Consider the following 21879-nt stretch of genomic DNA (forward strand, 5'->3'; position numbering starts at 1 on the left):
CCTGCACCCTTACGTTGTCCCTTCCCGGTCTCCCCAGCTGCCTGCTCAGTGCTGGCCATGTCCTCTTGAGCAGTGTGTGTATCTGTGTGTGTCCTTTCCGGGCCACACACTTCCACGATGCTGTCCTTTCCCACAAGGCACAGAATGAAAGTCTGTTCGGTTCTATTGGGCTCAGTGCCTGGAAGTCAGACCAGATGTTTGGCTCCGCTCTCTACTCAGTCATTCCAACCCTGAGCGAGTCATGTTCCCCTTGCTTTGTTTCTCAGGTGAAGGTCCAATATCTGCCTTACGTGGTTGTAAGAACCACATGAAATGTAGTTTGGGAGATGCTTCAGGAAGCAGAATGATGCTGTTCTTAAATCCATTCGGCAAATACGTGTGGCGTGGCCGCTGGGCCCAGGCACAGTGCCTGGGGTGTCGGGGAGCTGTAGGGACAAAGGTCTCTGCCCTCGTAGGGATGATACCGTAGCAGGAGGAGACCGAAAGGACAAGAAGCTTAGCCAGACAGGATCCCAGGGCATAAGTGCTATGAAAGAAACCTAGAGTGAGGTCAGGTGGGTGGAGAGAAGGGTGGTGCGGTAGCAGTTTTGTGGATGTATTTTGTTTGCATTTTAAACAGTTAATTTCATTGAGGTATAATTTACCCGTAATGAAACACACGGGTCTTCTGTGTATAAATTGATCAGTTCTGACAATTGTTACGTAGCTGTGTTCCCACTTTGCAAGGGATGATACGGAGCATCTCTGACTAGAAAGTCCCCAGGTGCGGCTTTCCAGGGGATTCCCCCTGAATTCCCCCTTCCACCAGGGGCGGCTGCCGCTCAGACTTCTCCGTAGATCAGTTTTGTTTTGGAACGTCCTGCGGGTGGTTGCACGGTGTGTGTTCTGCTGGGTCTGGCTTTTACACATCGTGTTTTTGAGACTCATCTGTTACGTATGTCCGTAGTTGATTCATTTTTAGTGCCAAGTGTCCCACTGTGGGAATATATCGGTTTATTCATCCGTTCCCGTTGATGACGTGGGGTTTTTTGTTAAGTGCCGAGGCAGAGTTAGAAGATTTATTGGTGATAAGGGGAGGGGGAGGCAGGGAAAGTCCTCGGATGGCAGAGCAGGTGGGACGTCTCTGGAGGGACGTCTGGTGGGAGGCGCCTCGGATGGCGGTGCAGGCCTGAGCCGGTCTGGGCCACCCAGCAGGGACTCCCGAAATGGCCAGGTCCCAGACGGTGGCGCTGTGGGCCGGCTGCTCCCCCGGAGCCTCCGGGGCTGTCGAGGGCCGTTTCTAGTTTTGGCTCCTTGGAGCGGGCCGGCCTCCGCACCTTCCAAAGGTTGGAGCAAGTTGTCCCGTGGACCTGGGCATGCGCCTCAGGGTGGGGCTGCTGGGCCCTCGCATCGGTGTGTAATGTTCTTAGGTGCTGCTGCACCGCTCTCTCGACCCAGCGCCCGTCTCGCCGGCGGTCAGCAGGGCGTGGGAGCCCTGGCGGCTCCCCATCCTCACCCACTGTTACCGGCGTGTTCCCTGTGGCTGCGTAACCAGTTAGCGCAGACTTGGTGGCTTACAACACACATTTCTTCCATTTCTGTAGAAGCCAAAGTGGACAGAAATCAAGGGGTGTCAGCAGAGCCTTCCTTTCTGGAGGCTCGGGGGCAAATTCGTTCACGGGGCTTTTCCAGCTCCTAGAGGCCACCCCCATTCTTTGGCTTGTGGCCCCTTCCTCCATCTTCAAGGACAGCAACATGGCCTATCTGGCTGGTCTTCCATGGTCACGTGCCCCTTGGACCACTGCCCGGATAGGTTCTCTGATGTTAAGGGCTGTGTGAGTCATTTAGGCTGTGACCCGGGAGAATGGGCCCAACTTCAGGCCTTAACTTCACTCATATCTGCACAGCCCCTTTTGCCACTAAGGTGACCTCTTCACACATTCTGGGGGAGTAGGACAGGGACAGGTTTTGGGGTCATTCTCTTTACCACGTTAAATTTCTTTTTTTTTTTTTTAAAGATTTTATTTATTTATTTGAGAGAGAGAGAATGAGAGAGCGAGTACATGAGAGGGGGGAGGGTCAGAGGGAGAAGCAGACTCCCCGCCGAGCAGGGAACCCGATGCGGGACTCGATCCCGGGACTCCAGGATCATGACCTGAGCTGAAGGCAGTCGCCCAACCAACTGAGCCACCCAGGCGCCCCTAAATTTCTTTTTTTTAAAGAGCGCAAGCGGGGTCAGGGTGGGGGACAGACGGAGAGGGAGAGAGAATCTTAAGCAGGCTCTGTGCCCAGCATGGACCCTGACACAGGGCTCAATCTTATGACCCCGAGATCATGACCTGAGCCGAAACCAAGAGTAGGACGCTTAACTGACTGAGCCACCCTGGTGCCCCATAAATATTTAAAATTTTAGTCTTTCAGGGTTCATCAAAGGTTTTTCTTTTTTTTAAGATTTTATTGATTTATTTGACAGAGAGAGACACAGCGAGAGAGGGAACACAAGCAGGGGGAGTGGGAGAGGGAGAAGCAGGCCTCCTGCTGAGCAGGGAGCCCGATGCAGAGCTCGATCCCAGGACCCCGGGATCATGACCTGAGCTGAAGGCAGATGCTTAACGACTGAGCCACCCAAGCGCCCCTCATCAAAGTTTTAATTTGCGTTTTCCCCGTATCTTTTCATGTGCTTATTGGCCGTTCACAGATTTCTTTCATAAAGAGTCTATTTTGAATCTTTTGTCCATTAAAAAAAAAAAAACTAGGCTGTTCGTTTTCTCACTGAATTCTCTCTCTTCTAGATGAGGTTGTTTGGTTGGGTAGGTGCATTGTGACTTTTCTCTCAGCTTCGGCTTTCTTTTCGTGATGGGGTCTTTGGGAGAGCACAAGTTTCATCTGGAAGAACTCCGGCTTGTCAGTTGTTTTCTTTTATGGTTTGTGCTTTCTGTGTCTGTCCAGGAGTCTCCGTCTACCCCAGGGTGGCAAAGATTTTCTCTGTGTCCTTTGGAAGTTTTATCATTGTAGGTTTCATATTCGGGTCTTTGCTAGAGGCTGAGTTCTTTGTGGATTAAGTGTGCTGGGGACTGAGGCTTGTTTTTGGTTTTAGGTTTGGGATACTCAGGTGTTTCAGCACCACGTGGTGAATGACCCATCCTTTCCCTAATTTAGTTTCCTTGGCATTTTTATCAAAACTCAGTCGACTCTGAATGGATAAGCAAAACTTGATATAGCTCCATTCAGTGGAATATTACTCAGCCATGAAGAGGCACAAAGTACCAACAAATGCTACAACCCAGGTGAACTTGAAAACATAAGCCAAGTGAGAGAAGGCAGACACAAGAAGCCCACAGATAATATCATTCCGTTTATTTAAATGTCTGGAATGGGCAAGTCCATAGGGACAGAAAGAAACTACAGAATTACACACTTTAAGATGGTTAAAATGGTAATTTTTGTTATGTGTATTTTACCACACAAAAATACCATTTGACTTTATATTCCTGACTTCATCTTCTCACTGATCTGTATGTCCTTAGGCTTATACCACACTATCTTGGTTTGTGGCTTTATAGTAAGTCTTTAGGATCAGGTAGTTTTAAGTCTAACTTTGTTCTTTTTTTTTTCCAAAATTACTTTGGCAGTTGTACATTCTTTGCATTTATATATTAACTTTTTAAAAAAGATCTATTTATTTATTAGAGAGTGCATGCGAGCGGGTGGGAGGGGCAGAGGGAGAGAGAAAATCCCAAGAAGACTCTGCTCTGAGCACGGAGCCCAGTGCAGGGCTTGATCTCATGACCCTCAATCATGACCTGAGGTAAAATCAAGAATCTGGATGCTTAACTGGCTGTGGCATCTAGGCGTCCTGCCAAGTCTACTTATCAGTTTCTAGATAAAAGCTTGCTGGGATTTTTTTTATTTTTTATTTTTTTATTTTTAGTAGGCTCCATGCCCAGTGTGGGGTTTGAACTCATGACCCTGCAATCGAGGGTCACATGCTCTCCTGATTGAGCCAGCCAGGCTCCCCGCTTGCTGGGATTTTGATTGGAGTTACATTATAGATCATTTTGAGGAGAAATAGGCATTTTAACAATGTTGAGTATGTTTTGTGACTACTGTGAAAAGTATTTAAAAAAACAATTCATTTTCCAGTTGTTTGGTTACAACTTTATAGAAGCCCAGTTGATTTTTGTGTGTGGGCCTCGTGTCTTGCCACCTTGCTTATTATTTCTAGTAGGTTTTTTCTAAATTCCTTAGGATTTTCAATATACACAATTATTCTATCTGCAAATACAGTTTTAACTTCCTTTCCAATCTTTTTCTTTCTTTCCTGTCTCTGTGTATTCACTGGCTAAAGTGGCGCTTCTACCAGCCATGTAGGAAAGTTCAGTTATTCTGCATTCTCCCTGGCACTTGCGTTACCCATTTAAACAATTTGAGCCACTCCAATATCGCCCTGTGGTTTTAATTTGCATTTTAATGACTAATGATGGATGAATAGTATCTTTTTATGTGCTAATTATTAACTGTTATTAATAATTTTTGTTAAATGCTTATTTTGTATTTTTAGTTGGATAGTCTTAAGGAGTTGTGAGAGTTCTTTATGTACTCGGGATAGAAATCCTTTATCAGGTGTATGCGTTATGAATATTTTCTCCCAGACTCTGGCTTTTAGTATCTTTTTTTTTTTTTTAAGTTTATTTTTAAGTCATCTCTACACCCAATGTGGGGCCCAAACTCACGACCCCGAGATCAAGAGTCGCACGTTCCACTGACTGAGCCAGCCACACGCCCAGCTTTTAGTATCTTTTGAAACACAAGTTTTGAACTTTGATGAATTTTAATTTATCAATTACTTCCTTAATGGACCATGTTTTTGATGTCATACCTAAAAATCTTTGCCTAGAAGGCTATGAAGACTTCCTTTGTTCTCTTCTAGAAGTTGTTTTTTTTTTTAAGATTTTATTTATTTATTTGAGAGAGAGAGTACAAGCTGGGGAGAGAGACAGAGGGAGAGGAAGAAGCAGACTCCCCACTGAGCAGGGAGCCCAATGTGGGGCTTGATCCCAGGACCCTGGGATCATGACCTGAGCCGAAGGCAGACACTTAACCGACTGAGCCACCCAGGTGCCCCTCTTCTAGAAGTTTTATAGAGGCTTTAACTCATACATTTAGGTCTCTGATCCAATTTCAGGTTTTTTTTTCCTTTTTTTTTTTTTAATGCTGTGAACTAAAGGTATAAATTCATTCATTACCTTGTTTAATTGTGTTGGCATCTTTGCTGACAGTTGGCCAAAAATATGAGTTTATTCCTGGACTCAGTTCTGTTCCACTGCTCTGTAGTATGTTCTTATGCTAATACCACACTGTCTTGGTTACTGTAGCTTATAGTAAATTTGAAATTGGAACATGAACATCCTCCCATTTTCTTGTTTTTCAAAATTATTTTGGCTACTTTGGGTCCTTTGCATGAATCTGAGACTCGACTTACCAGTTTCTACAAAAACACCTGCTAGGATTTTGATAAGAGATTGCACTGAATCCATGGCCTAGTTTGGGGAGAATTGTCATCTTAAGGATATTGACGATTCTATCCATGACATGGAAATGGAAAATTGCTTTCCATTAAAATAGTATGCTTTATGGGGCGCCTGGGTGGCTCAGTCGGTGAAGCGTCTGCCTTCAGCTCAGGTTATGATCTCAGGGTCCTGGGATCGAGCCTTGTGTTGGGCTCCCTGCTCAGCGGGAGTCTGCTTCTCCCTCTCCCTCTGCCCCTCCCTGCTTGTGTGTGTGCTCTTTCTCTCAAATAAATAAATAAAAGTAAGTAAATAGTATGCTTTTGCACATACCTCAGTTTTGCTCATGTTTAAAGAAATACGGAAAAAAGAAGGGTATCATTATGGGTTATGTAGACAAACATATTTATCTTATTGTTAAAATGCTTCACCACTAAAAGCAAACTGGTCACCGTGACTTGAGGTTGAGGAGCGTGCTGCCCAATCCTTAGCACTTTTTGTCCCCTTTGCTTCCCATTTCCAGATTCTGGGGAGCAGGTCCTCGTGGATGTGGAGACCAAGAGCAATAAGGAGATCATGGAGCACATCAGAAAAATCCTAGGGAAGAACAAGTGAGTTGCTGGGCCTGACCTGGAGGGAGCAAATGTCTCAGCACGGAGGGAGGGAGAAAAGGAGCGCCAGGAGGGCACGCACCAGCTGGAGCTCACGGGCTGCAGGGCTGCAGAGGCCGTCCCATCGGGCTTTGTCGCTCCCCAGATCCCCAGCTGTGGGGCTGTAAGTCACTGAGCCTGCGTGAGCTCTCCCTCCCTCCGCTGTGAGGTGGGGTCGGAGACCGCCCTGCCTCCTCGGCTCCACGGGAAGCTGAGGTGCTGTGGAAACACTTGCCTGGGCGGTTGCAGCCACCTGTCCTTAAGAATCTCTCCTTAGAGCTGGTGGGTGTCTAACCCCGGTATGTGTTGGGGATTCGTCCTTTCTCTTTACATGGATGGAAAGAGGAAGGGGAAGGAAGCCAAGAAAGTGCGTCCTGGAGGAAGCGCACAGAGGCCTCTGCAGGCCCCTCCCCCTGACCTTGTGCTGCCTCAGAGCTGGGGCTGCCCCTGGGCCGGAGGGAGGCTGACCACCGCTGTGTGGGCCTGTGTGGGCCTGTGTGGGCCGGGTGACCTGGGAGGCCTGTGGGGGAGGGCCGGCAGACTTTGGGGTCGGGGTCGGGGAGCAGGTTCAGAGGCACGGGAGAGCCAGGTCTCCCTGGCCGCTGGTGGGGTGCACTTGGCCAAGAAGTCCCACGCTGCCTAGAGGCTCAGAGCGCTGTTCCCACACCTGTTGCTCTCTGTGCTCTTCGGCAGGGAAACCCTGGAGGAGGAGGAGGAGGAGAAAAAGCAGCTTTCTCACCCAGCCCACTTTGGGCCCCGAAAGTACTGCCTGCGGGAGTGTATCTGCGAGGTGGAAGGGCAGGTGCCCTGCCCGGGCCTGGTGCCCTTACCTAAGGAGCTGACAGGGAAGTACAAAGCAATGCTGAAGGCCAGCGCCCAGGACTGAGGCCCCAGGCCACACCCAGGGAAGTCCCTGGTTCTGTCCCTGGCGGGACTCTGAAAGATCTCTTTGCCGTGAGAGGGTCCCCTTTCGCACACCTGTGTGAAAGGACGTGGCAGGGTCGGGAGAGTATCTCCGCTCTATCAGGTCAATAAAATGCGTCCTGGTCCCCGGATGGTGATGTGTGTCTGGTGCGGCGGGCACGGGAGAAAGGCCCGCGTGGGGCTGGGGGAGGTCTCAGGCCACGGCCTGCTGCCGTCCCTGTGTTGGTCCTGCCGCCCTTTCCTCGTCTCTCTCGGCTTCGATCCTTCCAGGCCCTGCTCTGGAGAGTTAGGAGCTGCTGGGGTTGGATCCGGTGGGATCTGGCTGGAGCTAGGTGGTTGGCACCGTGGAAGTCCCCCTCCGCTCAGGCTCTTCGGGCTTTTTCAGAACTCCCAGGGCAAGCCTTGGGTCAGCGCTCCCCTTTTAAACTGCTGAAGCCAACCCACTCTGCTCCTGGAGGCCTGGCTGCCGGCGGCGCAGGAGGCCCCGTGACGGGCACAGACCAGCCCCCCTCTGCTGTGCGCCCCCTGCCAGCCGCCTCCCCGGCCCCAGGTTTGCAGACCAGGAGGGGGCACAGGCGGAGGGGCGGGCTGGCTGAGACTTCAGGGCCCTGCTCTGAGGGCTGGCATTGGAGGCTGCCCTCTTGCTCATTCAGGCCTTACTTCGTAAGGTTTGGAAGAGGGGGTGAGGGCTTACGGAGGGTCCGCCTAGTTCTTTCCTCACAGGCCATGGATACTGCGGTCACTTGCCGGTTTCAGCCCTCAGGCAACACCAGAGCCCTCAAGGGTTGGCTGCCTTACGATTTAGCTGGTCACAAGTGAGGGACCAGCTGGCCCGGGGAGCCGTGGAGGCGGACATGGAGACTCTGCCCTGCGGGAAGCAGCCGCCCAGTGGGGCTGAAAGGAGCAGGGGGAGGTCAGGAGGTAGACTGCCATGGGGAAGGATGTGGAACCAGAAGGTTTGATATAAATGCTGGGGGTCAGCCCATTACATTGGGAGGGGTTTGGCTTCTTTTACATTTGATGCTCAGGTTGTGGTTTTCTGTGAGTTTGCACCTGACTGGTGTTCAGGGTTCATGGCTGGTGGGTGCATGCGTGCGTGAGTGCGGGGGACGGCTGCAGGCTCACCAGGGTTGTGTGTCTAATCGCAGGTCCGCACCACAGGGCACCCTGCCCCCCTTTACCATTTTGGAGGGTGAGCAGAGAAATCTGTCCTCCATTCTAATCATTCTGTCTGGTTTCTAATAACCGCTCCCAGGTGACCGCAGCCGTGGTTTTCCCGCCAGCCGCTGGGGCTTTTCAGAAAGAGTCTGTTCCCTTTGGTCTGTGTGCACAGCAAGTGCGCCAGCGTTCGGGAAGTACCCCTTCCATCCATAGCCCAATGGGGGGCCCCAGAAAGGTTGCTGACCTGGAAACAGGATAGCGAGCCCTCTTTGGAGAGAAGCATCTAGTGCCTGATGGGGCAGTGCCGCCCCTCTCTTTACAGAGACTTGAAATAAGCACCACTAGGGGGCACGGTTATCTCTTTAAACCTTTGTCTTCTATTTCCGCCGCGGTTTAGTAATGATCAAAGATGGGTTTAAAATTTACGGAAACGGGAGGAAAAAATCGCTATGAGGAGTTGATATGTTTTTTTCTTTGCACAAACGATGTTCACATGGTTTTAGACCTTGTTCTCCTGAAGTGACTGATTTCATTTTGAGTACGACCTGGCAGGGCCATTTAAAGCTGTCTGGTTGCCGGGGGGTTCTGCCAGGAATCTGACTTTGCACCTCACAATCCTCACCAGTAAAATGAGAAGTCCCGTGACATACCGAGCACGTGCTTTCCAACTTCTACAACTGGAAGAACACGCCTTTATTCTGGATAGTCGTTACCCTTACAGGAGGCACGTGCTGGTTTGCAGCCTGGCTCGGGCGCATCTGTGCTGACAGCCTGTGTGGTCCGGCAGCCCACGGGTGCTCTGCTCCGGAACCAGCTGCCTGGCTTTTTGACCTCCACACCGAGGAACGGCACCACTAGAAAAGGCCATACCTTTCCCACTAAAGGTGTTTACAAGGCCAGTGGGCCAGCACGTGGACTCTGGCTGAGACGAAGGGGAGGTGAGAGCTGTAGGGCTCTGACCACAGGCTGCTTCCTCACCACCTGCTTGGGGTGAGACAGCACGGCGCCCCTGGGGATCAGGCATTACTGCTATTACTAGTAGAAGAAATGAGAAGATGCACATTTAGTCTTTAATTCACTTTTTTAATAGTATAAACCTCATTTAGGTAGTAGTATTAAGCCACAACGATAATGCCACATTGAAACAGCATTTAATAAAATGCATAAAGCTAATTCATGCACTGCAATACTCTATATACAAACACAACAATGCAAATTCTTCTTCAAGACTGAAGACATTGATTAGATATAAAATTCAGTTTAAAAAGAACATGCTATTTTTTAAATGCCATCACATAAACAAACAAAGCTGATTTCAAGCTACAGCTTTCAACAGGTTTTAAACCTGGAATTAAAATGTAACGGCATAACAGTATTTTCTATATTGTGAAGGGCAGAAGTTACAGAAACGGTCCCAAGAAATTAACACCCGAATTTTCCTTTAACAGATGTCTTTTAAAAGGGCTGGTAATGCAGCTACATTTTAACAGGTCCAAACTACAGGTAAAAACTATGGTTTGTACTATGAAAAATGTGCAGCTTTTCAGTTATAAAACTAGTTGAACACTGGTTTACAAGAGAATGGGGAGAACGGAGACTGTAGAAAAATATTCCAGCACTTGAGTTGTATGTGGCGGCAGCATCTGAGTCCATGGATGCTCTGGTCGTTAATGGTAATTGAGTATATGATCCTAAAGACAAGCCATTTGTAACATAAAAGTCTACTATTTCCAAATGTTATCCAAATATTAAGCTATCACAGTATGTCAGCTGATAAATGTTGCCAAACTTTTTTTCCCCAATATTTACAGCATTTTTTTCTATGCTGTATGTAGAAATATTGAGACACCGGATTATTGGTTTCTGAACTGAAAGTCTAGCTGGGCCTTAAAAATATCTCAGGCATTCCCCACCCCTAAGATACTCTTTTTAAGTTCAAAGTTTAATTATTCTTAGATTGCTGTTAAAATACCCTCCCCAAATGAAAATTTTTATTTTGAAGATTCATTTAGAGACTGTCAAGCTGCTTCTTGTATTTTAACTGGAAAGCCACCTTCAATAGTGTGATTGTCACAACAGGCAAGGACAGGGGCAAGGGTCAAATAAGTACTGTTGGATGAGGCCAGTGAAGTAGCAGAGTTTTTTTTTTTTTTTTTTTTTTACATCCAATAGAGGGGAAGCTGAAGGCTAAATGACCCACCGTCTCACAAAAGGCACTGAGTACTATGGTCTCAATGAAGTGTTTTCAAACATTTCAGTAGCTTATTTAAAAAAAAAACAAAAAACCCAAAAAACACCACCAACAAAAAACCAGAAAACCTGTGGATTATGTGAGTTTTTGCAGCTCTCCAGGGACTCCCTTCAGCGGGCCAGCTTGCAGCCCTCGGCCAGGCAGGCCCCGCTTCCCAGGTCTGTAAGCAGCTCTGCTGGGCTTGGGCCCTGGCTCCCGAGTGCCATGTCTCAGTTTAAAGCCCAATTAAGGGGGAAAATTAATCAGAACAGACCTGGACAAGAAAAATTTGGCATCTGTAGCTTTAAGGGCACAAATAGCCATATTAAAATACCATTTTTATCTAAAAATTTTAAAACAATTTATAGAAAGGATTTAGGTCAGTGGATTTTATTCACATGCTACAGTTAGAGAATTTAAAATTTGTAACTTCTATGCCATAAGTTATCTTATTCATGCTTATTTTAAAAGACTACTTGGTAGGTTTTTTTCAACTGGCATTAGAGATGGGAATCTGTTGAGCCACAGGGCAGTGCCCGCTGTTTGCTAAGTCCAGAGCAAGCAGAGACCTGGGAGGCAGGCCCCAGCACGTGGACCGTTCCGAATCTCTGACCGTGAGGCCGATCTCTGGACCACATGACAGAGCAAGTCTGGGAAGGCCGACAGCTGCAACTGCCAAGTTCCTTCCAGTCAGGCTATAAACAGGCATGCGGCACCCAGGTGAAAGATCCCCACCTAGTTTTCAACTTTCTAGCTTTCTGGCCGCTGTCTGACCCAGAGAATATACAATATACAGCAGTGTCCTCCTATCAGGACCTTTTCTGTCTGGAACTTTCCTTGGCATAGGGTGGAGATTCTGCCTTCATGGCCTTTCCCAGCCAGGCTCACCCAAAGGAAAATGGAGTTAAAATATCAGCAAATCCATCCTGCTGAGGGACCTTGGAACATCCACATCAATTTACTTTAGCAACTCTATCATAGACTCTCTTTAAAACATAAGGGAACTTTGGATACATGGCTACATGTCTGTATACATAATATATACATCTATGTACACATACACACACTATATACACTGTACATATATAGAAGATATAAACACATGTACATTCATTCAGTCATACAAGCCTATAAATCTGTACACGCACAATGCCGCTGAAGGGACCCCAGGGCTGGACACGCGCAAGTGTGCACCGACAGGAGGCACACGTGAGGATGTCCAGAACCCTGTGTACAAAAGACCCAAACCCAGTCTATCTCGATTAGGGCTTGGCTTTACAAATTTACATCAAAGTTAAGACATTTCAAAGAGCCGTACAATCTAGAAACTGGAAGTGGGACAAAGGAAGCATATGGGCATCTGCCCGGCCTGCTCCACTATCCCCCCATTCATTCATAGCCGGGATGAAAGTGAACGTCAGAAGATGACTTTTCATGGCCTAGACTTAGAGAAGAGTTGAAATGTCATCTACAGCCCCACTGCACATGAGGCCCTTTCCACCGGCAAGTGGGCTACAAGCTTCTGGACTCTGATCTGATCAGGTCCTGAAACTTGGCTCCATAGCCAAGGGCTGCGTGTCAGGCAGAGGGCAGGCTGGGGGCAAGACTGCTCTACTAGAAATTCCCCCAAAGGATTAGGATGTGGTTTTTGTCCAGAATAAAAGCACTAGATCTAGCCCTTCCGATTCTTAGCTCCCTGCTGTGATTATCCCCAACACAAGCAAAAGCACTGAGTAAGCCTGTACTATGGCCACAACCATGTCCTCTAGTGAGTGTGTGGCCACCGCATCAGGGAGCCCAAGAGAAGGCGCATCCGTCGCTCTCACCGTGGCTGGTGGCAACTGCCTCAGAACACAGTCCACATTTAATACTGACAAGCTAGACAGCAGTCCCTCTTGAGGGCATTTACATAACATCTTACAACAAGTGACTACACCTGACATTAAATATAAAAACCCAAACAACAAAGAACCCCAACCACAGCCTCATGGCAGAAGTTAGATAATAAATAATGGTAACCTCCCAACAGACACACATACAAATCTCAAATTAGAAGGGTGGAATAACCTGGAAAGTATCATTTGCTTGTGTAATTTGGACTTTTTCTAAGTCTCTTCCTGTCCTTTATGATTCTGTGTAATGACCTCCACATTTCAACACCTCACTGTCTAGCATTCTCTGCGACACCACTGCCATCAAGCAGCACGAGGCGTACTGCCACCTCCTCCCGCAGCGGACCTCTCCTCGCCAGGGAGGAAGAGCCAGGACAGCAGAGGGACATGTGGGCAGGCTGTGTGGTGAAGAACCTGCTCCTGGCTTATTTCAGTCAGAGACCCGATGGGTAGAGGGCTGGCCTGCCTTAACTAAATCGAGACTTCCACAGACTACTAACAAGAGGTAAAAGACTTGTGAAAGCCGAACCTCAGTATTTGCTTGGGATCCCTTTAAGTTCTTGACTTTGGGCTTCTCTTAGCTGATCTGACAAGACGGGACGGACCTGCTGTCAAAGTGTGAAATGATTTGGGGCAGCAAGAAATCAGCTTGTGTGAACATATCTTTAGGGAAGTCTACTTCAAAATAAGGCCAAGAGGATCTGGGAAACTAATGATGTTCAAGGCCCAAAATGGTCCACTGCAATCAGCCACCATCAGTGAAGGGACCCAAGGACCAGGACCAGGTCAGAATCAACAACCCTCCAAGCCAAATTGATTTTTCTCCAGGGCTGGCCTGCCAGGGTGCGGCACTCACTCACCCAAATGTTCGGTTTTTCTGCTGGTTATCACTTCTACCCCAAAACCCTTCAGCAGTGGCGTCGTTGGGACCTCAGTCGAGGTCTTGGCTAAGCCGTCCCAGTATCTGAAGGCCACCTGAGTCTACAAGCCGAATGGACACAAGACTCCCAGGGCCACCCCCAGGAAGAAGGGGTGGGCCTTTTCCCCAACACCGAGAATCAGATCTGGGAGATGTGACATAGCATGTAATCCCAGAGAACAGCTATGTGATCAACAGACATGCTTACATTAAAAAACCAAAAGAACAGAAAAGAGGCAACTTGCTGTGTAAGATGCATAAACACGGTTGCAGATACCCTCTGCTAAAGTCCTTCATGAGCAGAAATGAAACAGACCTGCCCTAACTTCACTGTCTTGGCTAGTTTTTTTTTTTTTTTCCTTAATTTTGAAATTTAAATCACTTCCAAGTTAGAAAACCAAAAATTTAAGCAGGCAAAATTAAATTCTTTCCATCATTTTATAACGGGCTCCCCTATTGTCTCCAAAATTTGCTTCCAAGACATGAACTATAAGTAATATAATTAAATCCAAATAGGAATTCAGAAGTTGGAGATACTGTCCCCACACTTAATTCCGACTAACGACTTTCACAAAGTGCTGCTAATGCTTCAAGAGCATTCTGTTCTGTTGTAAGGCAGCGGCCGGCAGGCTGGGTACCTACACAGCACCCGAGACCCCACCTCAACGAGGGCCTGAGCCAGGCTGGGGAGTGCCTGTGAGGCAGGGGAAGCGCACTGGGATCTTTCTGGATATCATCTGATCAAAAGACATGGGAGACACAGATTTAACTTTAGCTATTTTCTTAATCTGGGCTATACAGAAAGGAAATGAAGAGTACCTGACTGGGTCTTGGACACGGCACTTTTCCCAAGCAGGAAATGCCCGCTGCTTGCATCCATGAGAATTTATGGGTGCTCTTCTCTAGATAGAACTTCCTTATAACTGCATTCTGTTCTTGTAAACGATGGTCGCTATAACTTAAGAGAAAGAAGATAACTTTGGGAGTTAAGGTTTTTTTCGTTTTGTTTTTTTGTTTTTTTTTTTTAAGAGCAGGTAGCTTGCTTCTGCATCCATCACCTAAAATGCTCCAGGGTTCTTTGCTGGCACACACCTGGGGGAATCAAAGTGCATGGTGTACCAGTACCATTCAAAAAATCGCCAACAGAAATGCTGAGTCTAGAGACACTTCGGAAAACCCTGATATTTAAGGTCAACAGAGAAACCTTCCATTCAGCCGCACCACCACCACCACCCTGGCCAGGCAGCAAAATCCTGCACCTCCCCCCACCCCCTGGCCCCGAATCCCCTTCACAGTTCTGAGTGAACTGCAGGAATACAGCCCTTCTTGAGGGGGCGTTTGGAATGGAAACCCCATGAGAAGGGAACCTTTGTACTCCTCCGTCTGAACGAGCCAGCGCCCCAGACTGCATTCAGGAATTACTGTCGGGTTCAAAATGCCCACCTTGCACTTTTTGGTCAGAAGGCTCTGCCTGCCGTGAGTGGTGGAGGTGATGTGGGGATGTTTTCAGTTGCTGCAGGAATTGGCAGTTAATGTCTGACTGGTTGTAATCAATTCTGAGAACCAGTCATCAGAAGAGAGCCCCAGGTTTGGAGGAGCCTGCAGATGCCAGTCACAGACCAGAAGCAGAGGTCAGGGAAGCTGACAAGCATCATCACCTCACAGCTGAGGAAGCTTCCGGTTTGGGTCACCCCCGACTGTGCCTCCACACTCCCACTTACTGCATCATACAGATGAGCCACATTTTCATTCGTTCATAGGAATTTAGTTCAACACCACCAGTGTATGCATACAATTAGGAATGATGCCATCTTTTCTTAAACATAAATGATTGTCTCCTGTACCCTAGTGCGTTTTCACAGAAATTACTAGCGTTTCGGCAAAAGACATACACAGTTTTCCATTTGTCCTGCCCGAGGGCAAGATGTTGCTAACATTACGCATTGATAAGAAGTGCTTAGAAAGTGCTAACATTATTACCCTGGTAATTAGTAGCTATTAATTCCAAGGACATTTTTAATATATATACACACATACTGTTCTCTTAGGTTCTTTTTGTTTTGTTTAATACTAGTCTCTGACATTATAAAACTCTGTTTTTTGCCCTTTGAGGATTTCTAAATACAAATTGGGTTAAAAGATTGTTCCAAAATCTGCTTCATCAAAAGGCATTATAACATTTCTTATGGCAGGAAAGGATCCTACTAGTCTTTTAGTTGCTATTGTCTGGGATTAACAGATAAGAAGAAACCAGGTAGGAAATGGCTAACATACTGGAAATATTTGCACATACCAAAATACCACTACTTTATTTTCTCTGTATCCGAGTGGTCCTGGGAGGATCCTTTTGCTTCTCTGCAGGTGTGCGGTGCGGTGCGCACTATAAGCTGGCTCCGGTGATCTGGCCGTTGTACTCTGCTGTCTCCATCTTGAGGATGTAGGGGATTATGCTGTCTATCGACACATTGCCAATGAGACCAGTGAAAAAAAGTTCTTCTGTTATGTTGGAGCTCATCAGCCTGAGTGCCGGCAGGCGAACAAGAATCCGGGCCAATCTGTGAAAGGGAGGGTCCTCAGTTAGAGAAAGGGGATTCACTGCCCTTCAGACTTCTCCCTGGACAGACTCCTGGGACCCTGTCTGCACTGCTTGGAATTAAACCAAACAAACAGACCTATGATCTACCCCCTGTATTTCAAATTTCAACAGTTCCTCTTGTAGGAATTTATCATGAAGAAAAAAAAAAGAAATCAAAACTAAGTACAAAGACGTCTGTACAAATGTTTCCTTCATTTTTAACAATTGTCCCCACCCCCACCAAAAAAGAAAAATTTGGAAATCAATAAAGGATAAGTTAAAAAAAGGTATGGTGTGTCTCCATATAAAAGATAACGATATATTCACTAAAAAATATAAAAAAGATCTATGTCACTGGTAAGGAAAGCAGTCCATGACGTATAGCTGAATAAAAGCAGACTGGGAAGCAGCAAGTACAGTGCAGTCTCACTGGTGTAGATTTATTTGTGTGACGTGCATACAAAAGTATTTGGAAGGATGTTCACCAAAATGTGAATGGTTGGCCTCTGGGTTTGGGGATTTGGAGTGCTTTTACTTATTAAACTTCTGTATTCCTGCACTCCCCTAATTCCCAGTGTTCGTACAGCATTATAATTAAAAATAAAGCAAAAGATTGTCTTCAGTTTGAAAACACCCTGGGTGGGAGGGTACACCGTGACCCTGTCGTGGTGGGCCACTGCCGCTGTATCTGGAGCATGTGACTGGCGTTCCCCGCCACTGCACAGAAGCTCACTGAGGGGCCAGCCCGGTCTGGAAACAACCTACATTCTCATCAGTGGGGAAGTGTTAAAGAAATTACAGCATCTCCTTAGCCACAAAAGATGAAGTATGCTCAGTTGAACATTAAATGAAAAAAGGGTTACAAAACCTTACTTTGTATTTTATGATTCCAATTACACAAATATAAAAAATTTCTGGAAGGAAATGCATAAAACATTAACAGGTATCTACGAAAGGTGGTATTTATATGGACGTTTTCATTTTACTTTCCAGAATGTTCTCATTTTTTTCTATAGTAAACATTGTTATTTTTTAAAAGAGAATATATGTATTATGCAAGCAGCATTCCAGCACCATCCTCCATTCGTCTAGCTACCGTGAGTCTTCCAGGACATACAAAGGTATAAGGGGACACCAGCATAGACCACGAGGGGCTGACAGGCTGAAGGGTCTCGGGAAGTCAGCAAAGGTAAATCAGGGAGGACTGCCTGGGGGAGGTGGGATGGCATGAGAGAGATCAGCTGGGCTTTAGAGGCTGGCTGAGGTTTCTCTCAGCAGAGATGTAAACAGTGGGGAAGAATGGGAGGATATTTCAGGAGGAGCAAACAGTACGAGAAAAGACATAGAGATGAGAAAAAGTAAAATAATGAATGCAGAAAAAGAGGTCAGCAATCCTAGGGCCTTGTTTTGAGAACTGTCTCTGAGTGAGTTTCTGCGTCCCATGAGAAAGGGTCCCAAATCGCTTGGCTGGGTCCCTGACTGGATTTCTTCAGAAACCCCTCCTTTCCAAGGCCAGAGAGGTGCTGTCCTCACAATGCCTCTAGTGTGCAACCCCCGGAGGGGCATTTCCAGGCTCTTCTGACCGTGGGCACCGTGTGGGAGCAGGCCCGTGGCCCCGCTCCCTGTGCACTGAGGCTAGAATTACTACTCAAGAGTCATGGTGAGGTTTTCAGCGATTCCAGGAGAAAATGGATCCCGCTTTGGCAAAAGGTGTGTCTGGTCATGGAGTTGTGTCTAAAGCAGAGGAGGTTCTCTGCCAGCAGGGCCGGCAGGGCCAGCCCCCCACCCCCACCCCCCAGTCACATCACAGAAACAGTGTTCCTGGGACCTGGGGCATTTTCATTCCATGGGGGCACCTATGGACTGAGGTCTGTGAAGACGACACAAACTGAGGAAGGTGGGGCCATGTATCTTCCTGGTCAGTTTTGATCAAGTGTTTACTTTGAGGGGACAGGGCAGGGAAGGAAATATTAGTTTGCCTGACGTGACCTCAGTAATTCATGTAGCTTCTAGTGGGCTGGAAGTGGTCATGATCAAAGAGCTCCTCCACTCCTTGGCTGGAAAGCCTGGCAGGCCTTCTGCCTTAATTGAGAACAACTTTCCTGTTCAGATTTGCATGAGAAAGCGGTGTGTGTGTGTGTGTGTGTGTGTGTGTGTGTGTGTGTGTGTACACACACATATATTTGCTGCCCAACCATTAAAATTAACTTTTTTGCCCAAATAAAGGAACTTAAAAAAATCAGTTTATCTAAGGGCAAAATTAACTATTTTCTGTAACACACTCACTCCTTTGTAGAGATCAGGTTTGGCTTTTGTCGATGAATACTTTTCTATGACGTGTGCTGGTTCTACCTCTTCAGTGGATGTGGGCCAGAGGGGCAGGGCTGCTCTTCTGGGCGCGGGGAGCCCCCACGAGAACTGCCACTTCGTGCACGTTAGCCCCAGAGGAAACCACACAGCAATGATTCCAGCCCCTCAGCATGTTACAGAAGAGCAACCCGAGGTCTTGCCCACAGTTTATACCCAGCAACCCTGGAATGGCCTAGGATTCCTGACCCTACCACCTAGCACTTTCCACAGTTAAACACCCATGAAATGCAGGAATTAAAATGTGATCAAAAGGAGGCTTCTACCAGGCTGCCAGGGGTGGGAAGGCTGACAATTTCTATTTGTGTCTGCAGATGCCGCTGCACTCCTTCCTGCCCCACCACGAGAGCGCGTACTGTGTGCCTCACCGGTAGGTGTCTTCTGAGTAGGTTTTCTGAACATAGTCCTGCAATTCCATCTGTGCCTTTTCTTGGAATTTTTCAATCTGGCTTGTGCTGGTCAAACCTGGATGATCTGAAAAGAGAAAAGTGCCCCCAAATTGCCCTGTGTATTTGGAAAGCCTCACTTAGCAGACTTCTTAGTACTTATTTTTCGTTAAACCTCTGACAAATTTCTCAAGTACGACATAGATTGAACCCTGAAGGTGGGTCTGGTTTGGATATTACTGCTAAAACACTGACTTTTGCTCTGTACCCTGCCAAGGCCTGAAGGTTCCCAGGAGGGGGCTGGGCTCCTCAGTGGTCACATCAGCCTCAGCAGCCCCACCTGGCTTGGTTCTGGACATCTGGCTTCCTACCTCTCTAGAAAACAGAGATTTTAGAACTATCACCCAAGATTAGAAATTACCACTTACCTCCTATGTATTTAATCACATAATTTCTCCCATTTATATTAGCTATTTTGTCATTCACGAGTGGATGGCTGGGGAGGAAGGGAGGGTTAAGCTGTGCCCAAACCCCACTATTAAGGACAACAGTCAGCCTGAGTGACCTCTGGAGGTTCAGAGAGAAGAGCTGAGAGGGGGGCAGCGAGGCCAGCCGCACAGTCCTGCTGCCTTTTTCAGGTGCTGCCCTACAGGGACAGCTGAACCTGGGCACTTTCAGTCTGTACTGGAGAACATATGCTAACACAACCTGAAAACTGGCAAAAAGGAAAGCAAAAGAAATCAGAACAAAACAAAAAAGGACACTGAGGGGGCGCCTAGGTGGCTCAGACGGTTGGGCGTCTGCTTTTGGCTCAGGTTATGATCTCCGGGTCCTGGGATTGAGCCCGTCGGGCTCCCTGCTTGGTGGGGAGCCTGCTTCTCCCTCTTCTTCTGCCTCTCCCCCCTGCTCATGCTCTCTGTCTCAAATGAATTAAAAAAAAAAAAAAGGACACTGGATGGTAGTAGACTCTATTTTGTATGCCAAAGTCTTATTTGGCCAATGGTCTAAATTAGGATACAGAATAAATCTATTCAACATACGAAGTCACCAGGAACCACGGCATATCTTTGGGACTGTAAAGGCAACAATTTCAAAGAATGTGTTTATGTTAGCTAGCAAAGCACACCTATTAGGAGAATATTCGGTCACAAACAATCTGGTTGATGACTTGACAAGTTAATGTTCAGAAATATTAGCAGACACAGATGGAAAACTGTTGTGAGTCCCCACCACATATCTTACCGGGGCTAAAGAGAACTATAGCTTTAAGGTATGCATACTCATAGCCGTCTATATCCAGCTTCGCCATACTGTTACAGAACTCCTGAAGCTTCCAGATGTGCTCCATGACTTGCTTTATCCGGTCTCCAGAAAGTTTATCTAGAAATGAACATCACAGATCCCCTGAGAAAGGCTGGTAAGAACCATGACACGAGCTTTCTTGAGGAGCCACAGATTGAAAGAGAAAATAATTTCACTTTTTAATGGAAAACCAGTTACCTTAAGATGGTGAGGAGCCTCATTTCCCAGGTGAAGGTGAAGTGACAACAGGTATACCCAAATGCCACTCTGCTGTATATTGTGTCTCAGTAACAAACCCCTAGACCACTGATTCTCCCTGGCCCTACCTTGGGGCAGGGCCTATAGGTGCAAATTGATAGTTCCTTTTATTCTGTGCTTAAGACCTGTGAGTCAACTTTTTCTTTTTTTTTTTTAGATTTTATTTGTTTGTTTATTTGTTTGACACACAGAGAGAGAGACAGTGAGAGAGGGAACACAAGCAGGGGGAGTGGGAGAGGGAGAAGCAGGCTTCCCGCGGAGCAGGGAGCCCGATGCGGGACTCAATCCCAGGAGCCTGGGATCATGACCTGAGCTGAAGGCAGACGCTTAACGACTGAGCCACCCAGGTGCCCCCATAAGTCAATTCTTATCAGTGGTCAGGCTCTCTAAACTCTCTGCAGGCATTTAATAAAGGTTTATGGATCTGACCAGTAAATGCTGACATTTTTTAGTTGTGAAAACAATTTTTATGTTATCTGTTTTAATCTTCCTGATAATATTTGCTGAAGATATTAGTATTATCACATGCAATTAAAGATAAAGGGTAATTAAGGGGTACCTGGGTGGCTCAGTCGGTTAAGTGTCTGACTCTTGATTTTGGCTCAGGTTGTGATCTCAGGGGTGTGAGATCAAGCCCTGCTCTGGGCTCCTTGCTGGGTGTGGAGCCTGCTTAGGATTCTCTCTCTCTGCCCCTCCTCCCCCACTCTCTCTCTCTCTCAAAATAAATGAATAAATGAATGAATGAATGATAGCTAATCCTCACTTGTGAACAAATCTAACTTAAATGCAACAAGATGTTATAATATTACTATTCCAAAGGAATAACCAAAGTTGTAACTAGGTCCTCGATTCCTAGATAATCAAACATCTCGAATGCCTAATGAAAAGTGCAGCTCAAGTGCAATTTAGCATCAAGTATTAGTCCCGAATGCTGGGCATGCTCCCTTGAGACCATGTCTTTGGTGCACTCTGGGCTCAGAGCATGTGGAGAGACTGCACTGGCTATCTCCTGGTCCAGATGCAGTTGGGACTGGGCCACCAGATGTTAGATGGTTGCCACAAATCTTTCTAGAAGAGAGTGACACGTTCATTCACGAGGGAACTGGGTGAGGCAACTAAGTCCTGGACTAGAAGTCTGCATGGCCAGATTTGTGCCCAGCTCTTCTACTTGCTGTTTCACTTGGGGCAAATCAAGGCCCTGACTGCGATCACAGTCCCTCCAGGGCTGTGAGAACTTGTTACACGGGAAAGCGTAACCCGTTGTTGAGAGAACAGAAAGTATGTATGCTGGTCTCTGCCCCCCCGGTTCCTGGCACAGAGCTCTTGAAGCCCTTGTAATTTCTAAGTGATAAGAACATTAGCAGCATCTCTTGGTCTATTTGTTTTTGACCCTATCCCTGACAAAGAGCTCCTAAAACCCCTGTAAATTCTTACATGTTAAGAGCACTAGGAGCATCTTTTGTTCCACTGAGGTGACTCTGGGTGGGACCCCTAATGGCCCCTGGAAAGACTAAAGCACACTCAGAACCTTGGAATTTCCAGCCCCATCCCTCATCCTACAGAGAGGGGAGAGGGGCTAGAAATGGACTTAATAACTGATCACGCCTACGTAAGGCAGTATCCATAAAATCCCAATAATATGGGGTTGAGAGAGCTTCCAGGTTGGTGAACACATGCACACCGGAAGGGTGAAGCACCCCAAGTCCACAGGGACAGAAGCTCCTGTGCT

General features: G+C 47.1%; 2 protein-coding genes across 6 annotated transcripts in view; one reads left to right on the top strand and one right to left on the bottom strand.

Annotated features, from left to right (window-relative positions):
* MRPS25 (mitochondrial ribosomal protein S25) overlaps positions 1-21879 on the top strand; it is a 41228-nt gene that overhangs the window by 5406 nt on the left and 13943 nt on the right. The window contains exons 3-5 of one of the 3 annotated variants that reach the window (XM_032411993.1): positions 6010-6097; positions 18519-18574; positions 19229-19317. In XM_032411993.1, coding sequence (XP_032267884.1) covers positions 6010-6097; positions 18519-18574; positions 19229-19302 — 218 coding nt within the window. In that variant the 3' untranslated portion in view covers positions 19303-19317. Of the gene's footprint in view, positions 1-6009; positions 6098-6829; positions 7192-18518; positions 18575-19228; positions 19318-21879 lie in introns of those variants that run through there. The other 2 variants (XM_032411994.1, XM_032411992.1) reach the window with 2 other exon arrangements.
* Positions 7280-21879, bottom strand: part of NR2C2 (nuclear receptor subfamily 2 group C member 2) — a 100507-nt gene continuing 85907 nt past the window's right edge. For all 3 annotated transcript variants that reach the window (XM_032411991.1, XM_032411990.1, XM_032411989.1), the window contains 3 exons: positions 19833-19970; positions 18573-18678; positions 7280-15817 (listed from right to left, as the gene is read on the bottom strand). In XM_032411991.1, coding sequence (XP_032267882.1) covers positions 15643-15817; positions 18573-18678; positions 19833-19970 — 419 coding nt within the window. In that variant the 3' untranslated portion in view covers positions 7280-15642. The remainder of the gene's footprint in view (positions 15818-18572; positions 18679-19832; positions 19971-21879) is intronic.

Source organism: Phoca vitulina, unplaced genomic scaffold, assembly GCF_004348235.1.
Source record: "Phoca vitulina isolate PV1807 unplaced genomic scaffold, GSC_HSeal_1.0 scaffold13, whole genome shotgun sequence".
Classification (NCBI taxonomy): domain Eukaryota; kingdom Metazoa; phylum Chordata; class Mammalia; order Carnivora; family Phocidae; genus Phoca; species Phoca vitulina.